The sequence below is a fragment of the Tursiops truncatus genome, chromosome 20 (genome assembly GCF_011762595.2).
Source record: "Tursiops truncatus isolate mTurTru1 chromosome 20, mTurTru1.mat.Y, whole genome shotgun sequence".
Classification (NCBI taxonomy): domain Eukaryota; kingdom Metazoa; phylum Chordata; class Mammalia; order Artiodactyla; family Delphinidae; genus Tursiops; species Tursiops truncatus.
In genome coordinates this window covers 14,844,275-14,857,049 of record NC_047053.1, presented here as the reverse complement: position 1 = coordinate 14,857,049, position 12,775 = coordinate 14,844,275, and the positions used below count along the sequence as shown (strand labels likewise).

General features: G+C 37.7%; 1 protein-coding gene and 2 non-coding genes across 5 annotated transcripts in view; all 3 read right to left on the bottom strand.

The window, feature by feature from the left end:
* SSH2 (slingshot protein phosphatase 2) overlaps nt 1-12,775 on the bottom strand; it is a 245,432-nt gene that overhangs the window by 51,375 nt on the left and 181,282 nt on the right. For all 3 annotated transcript variants that reach the window (XM_033847851.2, XM_033847852.2, XM_019926975.3), the window contains one exon: nt 11,927-11,991. In XM_033847851.2, coding sequence (XP_033703742.1) covers nt 11,927-11,991 — 65 coding nt within the window. The remainder of the gene's footprint in view (nt 1-11,926; nt 11,992-12,775) is intronic.
* On the bottom strand, nt 4,839-4,908 carry LOC117309864 (small nucleolar RNA U2-30). The gene has a single exon (XR_004524153.1). It is a non-coding gene; the product is annotated as a small nucleolar RNA U2-30 (small nucleolar RNA).
* On the bottom strand, nt 5,047-5,126 carry LOC117309867 (small nucleolar RNA U2-19). The gene has a single exon (XR_004524156.1). It is a non-coding gene; the product is annotated as a small nucleolar RNA U2-19 (small nucleolar RNA).

The following is a 12,775-nucleotide window of genomic DNA, read 5'->3' as shown; positions in this document are numbered from 1 at the left end:
GATTTACTGTAAGTGTGATAATGGCATTGTGGTTATGCCTTTTTCTTAAATATCTGGAGTGAGATGACCTGAGGCCCAAGTTTTACTTTAAAATCTTCCAACAATGGGAAGCAACAAGATATTCTTCAGTAGGTAAATGGATAAACTGTGGTACATCCAGATAATGGACTAAAAAGAAATGAGCTATCAAGCCATGCAAAGACATGGAGGAATCTTACAGGCGTATTACTAAGTGAAAGAAGCCAATGTGAAGAGGCTAGATAGATAGTATGATTCCAACTCTATGACATTCTGGAAAAGGCAAAACTATAGAGTCAGTAAAAAGATCAGTAGTTGCCAGGGGTAAAGGGAGCACTAAGGATTTTTAGGGCAGTGAAATTACTCTGTATGATACTCAAGTGGTAGATACGTGTCATTACACATTTGTCAAAACCCATAAAATGTATAGCACCCAAGAGTGAACCCTAATGTAACTATGGACTTTGAGTAATAATGATGTGTCAACGTAGGTCCATCAGTTGTGACAAATGTTCAGCTCTTGTGGGAGATCGTGATAATGGGGGAGGCTATGCTTGAGTGGGAATAGAGGGTACGTGGCAAGTCTCTGTACCTTCTGCTCAATTTTACTGTGAACATAAAACTGTTCTAAAAAATGCAGTCTATTAAAAAAATTTGCTAAGAGGGTAGATCTTCTATTAAGTTCACCACCGTCGTCATCATCCTAAGGAGGAGGAAGAGGAGGGAGGCAGGGCTGGAGGGAACTTCTGAGGTGATGAATATGTCTATGATATAGACTGTGGTAATGGTTTCACAGGTACATACTTATCTCCAAACTCATCAAGTTGTATATATAAATATGTACTTTTTGTATGTCAATCGTACCTCAAAATAAAGTGGTTTTTAAAAAGTTCCAGCAAAGAAAGAATAAAAGGGGGAGATAAATGAAAGAAATCTGGCAAAATGTTGATGGTTATTAAAGTTGGGTAACAGGTTCATGCAGACATATTTTCTACTTTATATGTTTGGGAATTTTCTTAATAAGAAGGCTCAAAAAGATACCTTATAAACCTTAAAAATAAAGTAAAATGGCTACTAGTCAACATTCATTCAATTATTTACTCTGTATCTACAGTGTATATCATCAGGGCAGCCATGAGGATTCAATGGTGGAAGAGAGAGATATGGTTCCTGCCCTCACAGACTGTACAGTCTAGACTACTCTTCTTTTTATCTGTTAATAAAAAGCCAGGAAGATGTGCACTGGAGGCAATATCCTCTGTATAACATAATCTCCCACCCCCACTCATCTCAGAAGAGAAACGGTTTCAATCCTATCACCTGGCTCAAGAAATCTGTCACAAATTTGTTAGAAATTTCTATCTGGAATTCTTTCAGCGCTACTCTTCTTGGAGTCTCCTCCTTCATTCTGTCACTATTCCAAAAGTGGCCAGGCAAAGAAAAAAAATAGACATCACATGACCCACTTAAAAAGGCAGAGGTGAGTCAGTCTCTCCTGGCTATCTTTTCACCTCTATTCTGATACTCCTAGGAAAAGCTACTTGTAAGCACAATCACCTGAAGTAACTACATTAAGCTTGTCTCTAATAAAGAGCTGATACAACAAGAATGTAATTCCCACCATACTAACTCCATGTACCAGGTAGAGAGCTGTACTGCTGACTTTTATGTTCCATGAAATAATAGAACATTTCAAACCAAATTCACTTGTGAGAAGCTAAGAGGAACTATTAGTTAAACTGACGAAGGTCTAGCCCTATTTGGCTGGGACCAAGTGAGCATTATACACATAGAGCTATGAGTAGCAGTAAATGCACATGAGGAGGACTGAAAGGCAGCACAGACTCTATGATTCTAGAAACATTCCACAAAATATTAAACTAACCAAAAACCTGGTGCAGGTAAACTAGAATTTCTTATAAACAAGATCTCAGATATTATTACATATCTAAACCTGGGCTTGCTTTGGCAAGCTCTGATCTAACTGTTCAGTTTCCTGAATATGTATGTTACAGGTCTTTTATCCTGTCAAAGCTCTGAGAATTTCTGGAAAGGCTCACATGCAAATGACATGGAAACAACTAAACTATGCTTCTGATCATTTATCTATAACTTCTACACCAACTAGTGGGGACTGATTGGCTAAGCTGAAGCTGATAAAGGTAAAAACAAAAACAAACAAAAGACCTCCATAAATATTACCTATTATGCAAGTTATCAGGCCAAGTTAGCAGGTGGGTAGCAAGTTTCTTTGTGATATTCAAATAAAACATTAGTTGTTTCTCTTTTAAAAGTGAGGTGTGTATCTGTTTATCTATGTGTCTATTTAAAATATAAAGAGCATTTCAAATGTTTGGCCCTCCCTTGCTTAATCTAATCAGAACAGAAGATCCTAAACCTAATGGGAAAGGCCCCAGTCATCTCACACTGATTTAGGCTTGAGAAACTGGCACATCACGGATTCATTCCATTTTAAGCTTCTTAGATGGAAGAATAGCACTTAGAGGTCTTGGGATTTGATCATGGACCTCTAGATAGCACCTACAATTATTACTAAACCTTTACTAAATGGAAGTGGAGCTTTAATCAGTGGGTGAGAAGCCATGACATTAACTTAACACCTACATCCTAATGAGAAGGGCAAGATCAAAAATTTTTTTTTCATTAATTAATTTATTTTTGGCTGCGTTGGGTCTCCGTTGCTGCGTACGGGCTTTCTCTAGTTGCAGTGAGCGGGGGCTACTCTTTGTTGCTGTGCATGGGCTTCTTATTGCAGTGGTTTTTCTTATTGTGGAGCATGGACTCTAGGCACGTGGGCTTCAGTAGTTGTGGCATGTGGGCTCAGTAGTTGTGCCTCACAGGCTCTAGAGCACAGGCTCAGTAGTTGTGGCGCATGGGCTTAGTTGCTCCACAGCATGTGGGATCTTCCCAGACCAGGACTCGAACCTGTGTCCCCTGCATCGGGAGGAGGATTATTAATCACTGTGCCACCAGGGAAGCCCAAAATCAAATTTTTTTATAAAAAATTTTTTTTTGCAATGCCAGGGGACAGACCTGAGGCTTCGAAATTCCCTTTAAGCTTCAAGATTCTAGATTAAGGAAATAAATAAAAATTTAAGAGCCACAGCATAGAGAAAATACTAATACCCACCCTGGTTTGAGGTCTATTTCACTCCTGTGTTGGGGAGATTAACAAAATCTAATAATCTAATTTGATTCATTAAGTCAATCAGAGAAATATAATTTAAAATGGCAGTTTGCCATTTTAATATTAGAATTGGCAGGAATTCCAATGTTTCCTCAGTTTCCAGAACTCACATGGAATAGATGACAAATAAGGCAACAATTCAGATGCATCTGATTAAAGTTCTCATTGAAAAGGATACTACTGAAGTTTACTCTAATCGCCCAAATAAAATAACATTTTGTTTTTTTTAACGTCTTTATTGGAGTATAATTGCTTTACAATGGTGTGTTAGTTTCTGCTTTATAACAAAGTGAATCAGCTATACATAAACATATATCTCCATATCTCCTCAACATTTTGGACTTAAAAAGATATTTTTCTTACCTATCAATCTATCTATCTATCTATCTATCTATCTATCTATCTATCTATCTATCTATGGTTGGGTCTTCCTTGCTTTCCCTAGTTGTGGAGGGTGGGGGCTACTCTTCGTTGTGGTGCACGGGCTCCTCATTGTGGTGGCTTCTCTTGTTGTGGAGAACGGGCTCAGTAGTTGTGGCTCTTGGGCTCTAGAGTGCAGGCTCAGTAGTTGTGGCACACGGGCTTAGCTGCTCCATGGCATGTGGGATCTTCCCAGACCAGGGCTCAAACCCGTGTTGCCTGAATTGTCAGGTAGATTCTTAACCACTGCGCCACCAGGGAAGTCCCAACGTTTTGGATTTTAAAACGTGGCAGCAATAGCAACTGAGAAAATTATTCCAAGAAAGTCCATTTATTGCTAAATTTGGAATAGTACAAGTTTCAGGAGAACTGGATCCAGCAATCTTAGGTCTGAGAAGTCATCTCATTTTCAAAGCTCATCTTATCAAAGAATGTTAAAAACTTCCCTTGTTTAAATGCTTAATCTGATTATAAGCAGTTCACAAACCGATACAACAACTTCTCTGCTCAGCATCATCCAGCATCAGGAAATGCTCCTTAAGTTTACATTGCACCTTTGTCTTTAATCTATTTCCAACAAGAATCTTACATCATGCCCCTACATGCAATGTTTATCCTGAGGGAAGCCACATTATAAAGTCCCAACGTCAGAAGGCAGCTCACGCAATCCATCAAGAAAGAAAGGTTTCAAAAGTATGCAAATATTAAATTCTAGCCAAAAGAACAAAGTTAATACCTAAAATTAAAATAGACTTCAGATGTGACACTAATGAACTAAAGAACACTGTCTTCAAAAGAAACAGAGCTTGAGGGAGTCTCTGGATTTTATTATTTTAAAAAATCTCTATGAAATTCTTTAAAAAAAGACCCTATGGGAGGACTTCCCTGGAGGTCCAGTGGTTAAGACTCTGCCCTTCCAATGCAGAGGGTGCAGGTCGGGGAACTAAGATCCATCATGCCGTGGGGTGCAGCCAAAAACAAAAAACAAAAAGCCCCTGCAAACCCAATGACTTATATCTGTGCAGGCATTAAAAACAGATTTATTTACTGACATGGAAAGATACCCACAGGAAAGTCTGACAAAAGCAGGTTATAAAACAACATTTAGATTTTCACCTGTTTGTTTAAAAAAAAAAAAAGATAAAAAAGGCACTCTCTGACATGACACATACTTTTTTTCTTCTTTCATTTCTGAGCTCAGATCAAGTACAGAAACCTTAATAGTTATAAAGGTCAGTAGTAAAATCTTTTCATCATGGCTCAGAACTGATTAGCCTTTCATACACACACTGCCCCTGCCCCCAACTTCATTCAACCACTGACAAGTCTTCAGTGATCCACTGTTACCTTATAAGTACATAAGCCCTTACTTATGTTTTAAATTACTTTATACTTTTGCTTCTCAGTACTACAGAGATCATGCATTAGGTAGACTGCAAGGTTTTCTGATGCTCAGATTTGGCTATTTTCATCACTGACTCAGTTCAGTAAGAGCAGATCGCAGAGAATCAGACACATACTCTTACACGTACACTTAAGACTAGAAGGATACTCATCCAAACAGTAAGAATGGTTTTCTTGGAGTATAGGATACAAAGTGATTTTTACTTTGTCTTTATGCCTCTCTGTACTGTCTGATTAAAAATAAAAAAATTAACCCCTTTTTCTTTTTGAAAAAAAAACAAAACAAAACCAAAAAACTCATTTTCTTAAATTCTCCTGCAAATTACTCAAAAACAACTCCTAGTACCTTGTCAGCACCTCACTGCTAGTTAAAAACACTAGCTTAAGTTATTTTAAATGTTAGCAAAGCTCTTAATTTCCCAGTCTATTTTTTTTTTTAATTAAATGGGTCTTTGATAATGTGCAAGAGCACTGTAAAACCACTGCCTTCATATTATCAGCTATGGTCTTCCCAAGTACTAAAGCTAACGCTTAAGATTGTATTTACAATGCAGAGCTTCCCTGGAGGAAAAATTAGTTTAGTCCTATTTTCAATGCTAAAGCAAAATGTGGGATTTAGTGCCTTTATTTGTTGTTGGGTTATTAAAAAAAATAAAAGCAGGAATTTCAGTTAACTATCAAACTTTTAACCTTATGCACAATCCCCAGAATGAGAGTTTCAGCATTTCAAATTTAACTCAAAACAAAAGGCTTTGCTTTGAGTCTACAAATGCTCCTTTCAGTTAGAAAAGTGCTAATTTGTCCAAAGTCACACAATGTATTCACTCATTTTCTTGAAGATGACTCACTCAATAATCTGAAACATAATGACTATGTGTTTGTAACAATTCAAAACAACTGCTGTAAAATGGCTTGTCACTTGAGCTCTGAATTAATTTAAAGGCGTCAGTTACATTTTTTGAATTTATATTTTATAAATGTAAAGCAGCTGAAGCTGCATACTTCAGCAGGAAGGAAAAAATTTAATTGCCAATTCTGCCTTAGTAACTGCTCCCTTATGCTTTCCCAAGTCTCTTGTGGTTGAAATTACTTTAACATTCAGAGGTGCAACCCAAATTCTGGAATTTTATTAATGAGAAAGAGATAAAGTGAGTAACAGACCTCAGCTTTAGCTCTACCAAAGCAAATAATTTTTGGAAACTAGCCACAAATTTCTATCTCTATTTCTAATATATGCAAGTGACCATTATTATGGGTTTTAGAGGGGTTGTTCTCAAAGTGTGACTCCTGGACCAGCACCATCAGCATGACCTGAAAACTTGTTAAAAATGTAAATTATCATTGCCTCCCGCTCCCCAAATCAAACTCTTCAGGTGGAGTCCAGCAAATGTCAGTTTAACAAAGCTCTGGAGGTGATTCTGATGTACTCTAAAGTCTGAGCATCACTGCTTTAAAATACTAATGCTGTAAGAATTGGACCCCACTTTTTTCACTTAAAAAGAAGTGTTTAAGATAGAAGTATATCAAGAAATATAGACAAGATTTATGTAAGTATAATGCTACATTAGGATTAGGATATAAAATAATTTTGGAGGGATTTCTTATTTCAATTCCTTTAAATTTCAAAGTGAGTTTCTCAACAAAAATTAGTGGCCATGTCAAGAAGGCTATAGAGGCAGCATTCAGGAGAAAAAATGACAGAATCTAAACACAGAATGATCAGTGTAATTACCATAGAGTTCAGAGGGCTGATCATCAACTTTCCAATCATTCATGTATTCTACTCATTATCTCTCTTCCCAGACACAAAGCAGAGATCAGCTATTTGGATTTCCACAGATACATTAAGTTCAATTTCCAAGTTATCACCTTAGCCCAGAAGGGCTCGTCACCACGCACCTGGATTATTGCAATAACTACCCAGCAGGCTTCCTGATTTAAGTTGGCTGCCTCCTCCCCTCTACTCTGTATTAGCTTTTGAGGAATATTTCTTAAATACTGTAGCTGTCAAGTGCTCATGGAACATTCTCCAGGATAGATCATATCTTGAGTAAAAATCAAGCCCTGGTAAATTTAAGAAAATTGAAATCGTATCAAGTATCTTTTCCAACCACAACACTATGAGACTAGATATCAATTACAGGAAAAAATCTGTAAAAAATACAAACACATGGAGGCTAAACAATACACTACTAAGTAACCAAGAGATCACTGAAGAAATAAAAGAGGAAATCAAAAAATACCTAGAAACAAATGACAATGAAAACACACGACCCAAAACCTATGGGATGCAGCAAAAACAGTTCTAAGAGGGAAGTTTATAGCAATACAATCCTACCTCAAGAAACATGAAACATCTCAAATAAAGAACCTAACCTTACGCCTAAAGCAATTAGAGATAGAAGAACAAAAAACCCCCAAAGTTAGCAGAAGGAAAGAAATCATAAAGATCAGATCAGAAATAAATGAAAAGGAAATGAAGGAAACGATAGGCAAGATCAATAAAATTAAAACCTGGTTCTTTGAGAAGATAAACAAAATGGATAAACCATTAGCCAGATTCATCAAGAAAAAAAGGGAGAAGACTCAAATCAATAGAATTAGAAATGAAAAAGGAGAAGTAACAAATGACACTGCAGAAATACAAAGGATAATGAGAGATTACTACAAGCAACTATATGCCAATAAAATGGACAACCTGGAAGAAATGGACAAATTCTTAGAAAAGCACAACCTTCCAAGACTGAACCAGGAAGAAACAGAAAATATAAACAAACCAACCATAAGCACTGAACTTGAGACTGTGATAAAAAACTTCTAACAAACAAAAGCCCAGGACCAGATGGCTTCACAGGCGAATTCTACCAAACATTTAGAGAAGAGTTAACACCTATCCTTCTCAAACTCTTCCAAAATATAGCAGAGGGAGGAACACTCCTAAACTCATTCTACAAGGCAACCATCACCCTAATACCAAAACCAGACAAAGATGTCACAAAGAAAGAAAACTACAAGCCAACATCACTGATGAACATAGACGCAAAAATCCTCAACAAAATACTAGCAAACAGAATCCAATTGCATATTAAAAGGATCATACACCATGATCAAGTGGGGTTTATCCCAGGAATGCAAGGATTCTTCAATGTAGGCAAATTGATCAATGTGATACACCATATTAACAAATTGAAGGAGAAAAACCATATGATCATCTCAATAGATGCAGAAAAAGCTTTTGACAAAATTCAACACCCATTTATGATAAAAACTCTCCAGAAAGTAGGCATAGAGGGAGCTTACCTCAACATAATAAAGGCCACATATGACAAACCCACAGCCAACATTGTTCTCAGTGGTGAAAAACTGAAACCATTTCCACTAAGATCAGGAACAAGACAAGGTTGTCCACTCGCACCACTATTATGCAACATAGTTTTGGAAGTTTTAGCCACAGCAATCAGAGAAGAAAAAGACATAAAAGGAATCCAAACTGGAAAAGAAGAAGTAAAACTGTCACTGTTTGCAGATGACATGATACTACACATACAGAATCCTAAAGATGCTACCAGAAAACTACTAGAGCTAATCAGTGAATTTGGTAAAGTAGCAGGATACAAAATTAATGCACAGAAATCTCTTGCATTCCTATTCACTAAAGATAAAAAATCTGAAAGAGAAATTAAGGAAACACTCCCATTTACCACTGCAACAAAAAGAATAAAATACCTAGGAATAAACCTACCTAAAGAGACAAAAGACGTGTATGCAGAAAACTATAAGACACTGATGAAAGAAATTAAAGATGATACTAACAGATGGAGAGATATACCATGTTTTTGGATTGGAAGAATCAATATTGTGAAAATGACTACACTACCCAAAGCAATCTACAGATTCAATGAAATCCCTATCAAATTACCACTGGCATTTTTCACAGAACTAGAACAAAAAATTTTACAATTTGTATGGAAACACAAAAGACCCTGAATAGCCAAAGCAATCTTGAGAAAGAAAAATGGAGCTGGAGGAATCAGGCTCCCTGACTTCAGACTATACTACAAAGCTACAGTAATCATGACAGTACGGTACTGGCACAAACACAGAAATATAGATCAGTGGAACTGGGTAGAAAGCCCAGAGATAACCCACGCACATATGGTCACCTTATCTTTGATAAAGGAGGCAAGAGTATACAATGGAGAAAAGACAGCCTCTTCAATAAGTGGTGCTGGGAAAACTGGACAGCTACATGTAAAAGAATGAAATTAGAACACTCCCTAACACTGTACACAAAAATAAACTCAAAATGGATTACAGACCTAAACGTAAGGCCAGACACTATAAAGCTCTTAGAGGAAAACACAGGCAGAACACGCTGTGACATAAATCACAGCAAGATCCTTTTTGACCTGCCTCCTAGAGAAATGGAAAGAAAAACAAAATTAAACAAATGGGACCTAATGAAACTTAAAAGCTTTTGCACAGCAAAGGAAACCATCAACAAGACGAAAAGACAACCCTCAGAATGGGAGAAAATATTTGCAAACGAAGCAACTGACAAAGGATTAATCCAAAATATACAAGCAGCTCACGTAGCTCAATATCAAAAAAACAAACCACCCAATCCAAAAATGGGCAGAAGACCTAAATAGACATTTCTCCAAAGAACATATACAGATTGCCAACAAACACATGAAAGGATGCTCAACATCACTGATCATTAGAGAAATGCAAATCAAAACTACAATGAGGTATCACCTCACACCAGTCAGGATGGCCATCATCAAAAAATCTACAAACAATAAATGCTAGAGAGGGTGTGGAGAAAAGGGAACCCTCTGGCACTGTTGGTGGGAATGTAAACTGATACAGCCACTACGGAGAACTGTATGGAGGTTCCTTAAAAAACTAAAAATAGAACTACCATATGACCCAGCAATCCCACTACTGGGCAAATACCCTGAGAAAATCATAATTCAAAGAGAGTCATATACCACAATGTTCATTGCAGCTCTATTTACAATAGCCAGGACACGAAAGCAACCTAAGTGTCCACTGACAGATGAATGGCTAAAGAAAATGTGGCACATATGTACAATGGAATATGAGCCATAAAAAGAAACGAAACTGAGTTATTTGTAGTGAGGTGGATGGACCTAGAGTCTGTCATACAGAGTGAAGTAAGTCAGAAAGAGAAAAACAAATACCATATGCTAACACATATATATGGAATCTAAAAAAAAAAAAAAAAAAAAAGGTTCTGAAGAACCTAGGGGCAGGACAGGAATAAAGACGCAGACGTAGAGAATGGACTTGAGGACACGGGGAGGGGGAAGGGTAAGCTGGGACGAAGTGAGAGAGTGGCAATGGACATATATACACTACCAAATGTAAAACAGATAGCTAGTGGAAAGCGGCAACATAGCACAGGGAGATCAGCTCAGGGCTTTGTGACCACCTAGAGGGGTGGGATAGGGAGGGTGGGAGGAGGATAGGGAGACACAAGAGGGAGGAGATATGGGGATATATGTATATATATAGCTGATTCACTTCATCACACAGCAGAAACTAACACACCACTGTAAAGCAATTATACTCCAATACAGATGTTTAAAAAAAAAAATACTGTAGCTGTCCCATGTAACTTCTTGGCTCAAAAACCTGTAATGCTTCACTACAGATTACTGAAAAGGTAGAGGTACTAAAGGTATTAAATATTAGGGGGTCAGATAGGGAATGTAAATGAGTGAAGTAGTCCACGTGAAGATTAAATGGGTAGAAATACTTTTCACTTTCCACAAAGAATCATACTCATCCCATTTTTACTTTCCTACTTTTATTAGATGTTTTACTACAAGGCAACAGTGAAGGAATGATGACAAATGGTGACACTTGACTTTAGTGTGCAGGAGACAACAGAATATGTACAAATTACAGTAAATTAAGAACCCAGGCCATACTGATGCCCTTCCCCTACCAAGTCTAGCCAAGTTTTGCCATGTAAGAATAAGGTCCCAGTGTTGTCAGAATTCTTGATTTTTCAAGAAAAGCCCCAAGTCTGGATTTCTATGTGAAATCATCCAGCTTTAAAATTCTGGCTCAGATTTAAAACAACGACAACAACAGCAACAAAAACCACTGTGTGGTCCAAACAAAACATATCTCTGGCCTGTGGACTGCCAGATTGAGACCTCTAGTTTGGAGCATTAAGTCCCTATTTGCCTGCCTTGTCTTTTGGTATTTTAACTTCCCTGTATTAACAACAGTCCCCATACGTAGGCAGCATTTTATACTCTGATATGCTTTAGGGTCCGTTTGATTCTCTCAACTGTGAGAGGTAGAAAAGAGATAAGGAAGCAGGCACAGACACACCAAGTGATTTGTCCAACATCATATGGTTGTCACTAAGCCCAGGTCTCCTGACTCTGAGACCAGCATAAACCTTTGGCCACTTAACTCTCTCCCTGTCCCTCTTATGTGTGCTTTTGCTTCAGTCATGCCCTCATCTAGAATGACTGTCTTCTTTCCTTCTGCCAATCTCATCATCTTTCAAGACCCAGCTTAAGCTCTACTGTCTATATAAAACCTTCCTCAACTAGGTTAAGTGGCCCAGTTTCTTTTTTCTGAATTTTAATTGGTGTTATGGTCAATAACTTACAAACTGGTGCTCATCAAGTCTTGAACCAAATTATTTCACATCATTTCAGATTAACTCATATCCCCAGTTACATTCTAAGCTCTTTGATGATGGGGACATGTCATTCTTCTTTTCTATTCCACACAGTTTTTATGCTGGGACATAAAAATGACTGTTTAATGTTTGCTATCTTAGACAGTCTTTTGAGGAAGAAAGTTATAATAATACCTCTAACTTACCAGCCTGATGTTGTCTTCTGGGCGGAGTAATATGAACATTGCTTGGAGATGCTGTTGGAGGTCACCTGGTGAAATTTACAAAACAAAGGATAATTATTCTCCATTGTAATGTTAACAGAGAGGATTCCTTCTACCCTAATAACTTGTGTAAAAGAAAGTTCTGGTTCACTGAGGGACTCTAATTAGACACAGAAATTGAGTGAGTGTCTTCATATGAATGGTAGACTGGATCTCTATACATTCACTTTTAAGTCTACACTACATTAAAATTTGCTTCGTGTTTGTCCTATGGAAGCTGCACTTGAAACCAGTCAGTTTTGTACCATGATTGATGTTGATGAGAGCGATGGTGAAATGTGTTGGGCAGAGAAAGCACTGGCTGTGCTTTCAGGCCCACTGAAGGTGGAATCAAGGGAATCTTGAAATTGGGATGTATGGTATACAGTGTTAGAATGATCTCTAACTTTTAAAAAGCTAACCATTTTGCCATTCCTATCTCTGTAATTGTGATATTCAGGTGCACTTAATCTAAGAAGAATTTTAGATTCCCCCCTAGAATAATGTCAACAGTTAAAAATGATTTCCACATCAGTAGCTGATATTAAATCCAGCAGATCTCAAGGGATATATATTCTAGTGAACATATTATTAGGTGCTTTAAAATGGCCAATCAGGGACTTCCCTGGTGGCGCAGTGGTTAATAATCTGCCTGCCGGGCTTCCCTGGTGGCGCAGTGGTTGAGAATCTGCCTGCTAATGCAGGGGACACGGGTTCGAGCCCTGGTCTGGGAAGATCCCACATGCCGTGGAGCAACTGGGCCCGTGAGCCACAACTACTGAGACTGCGCGT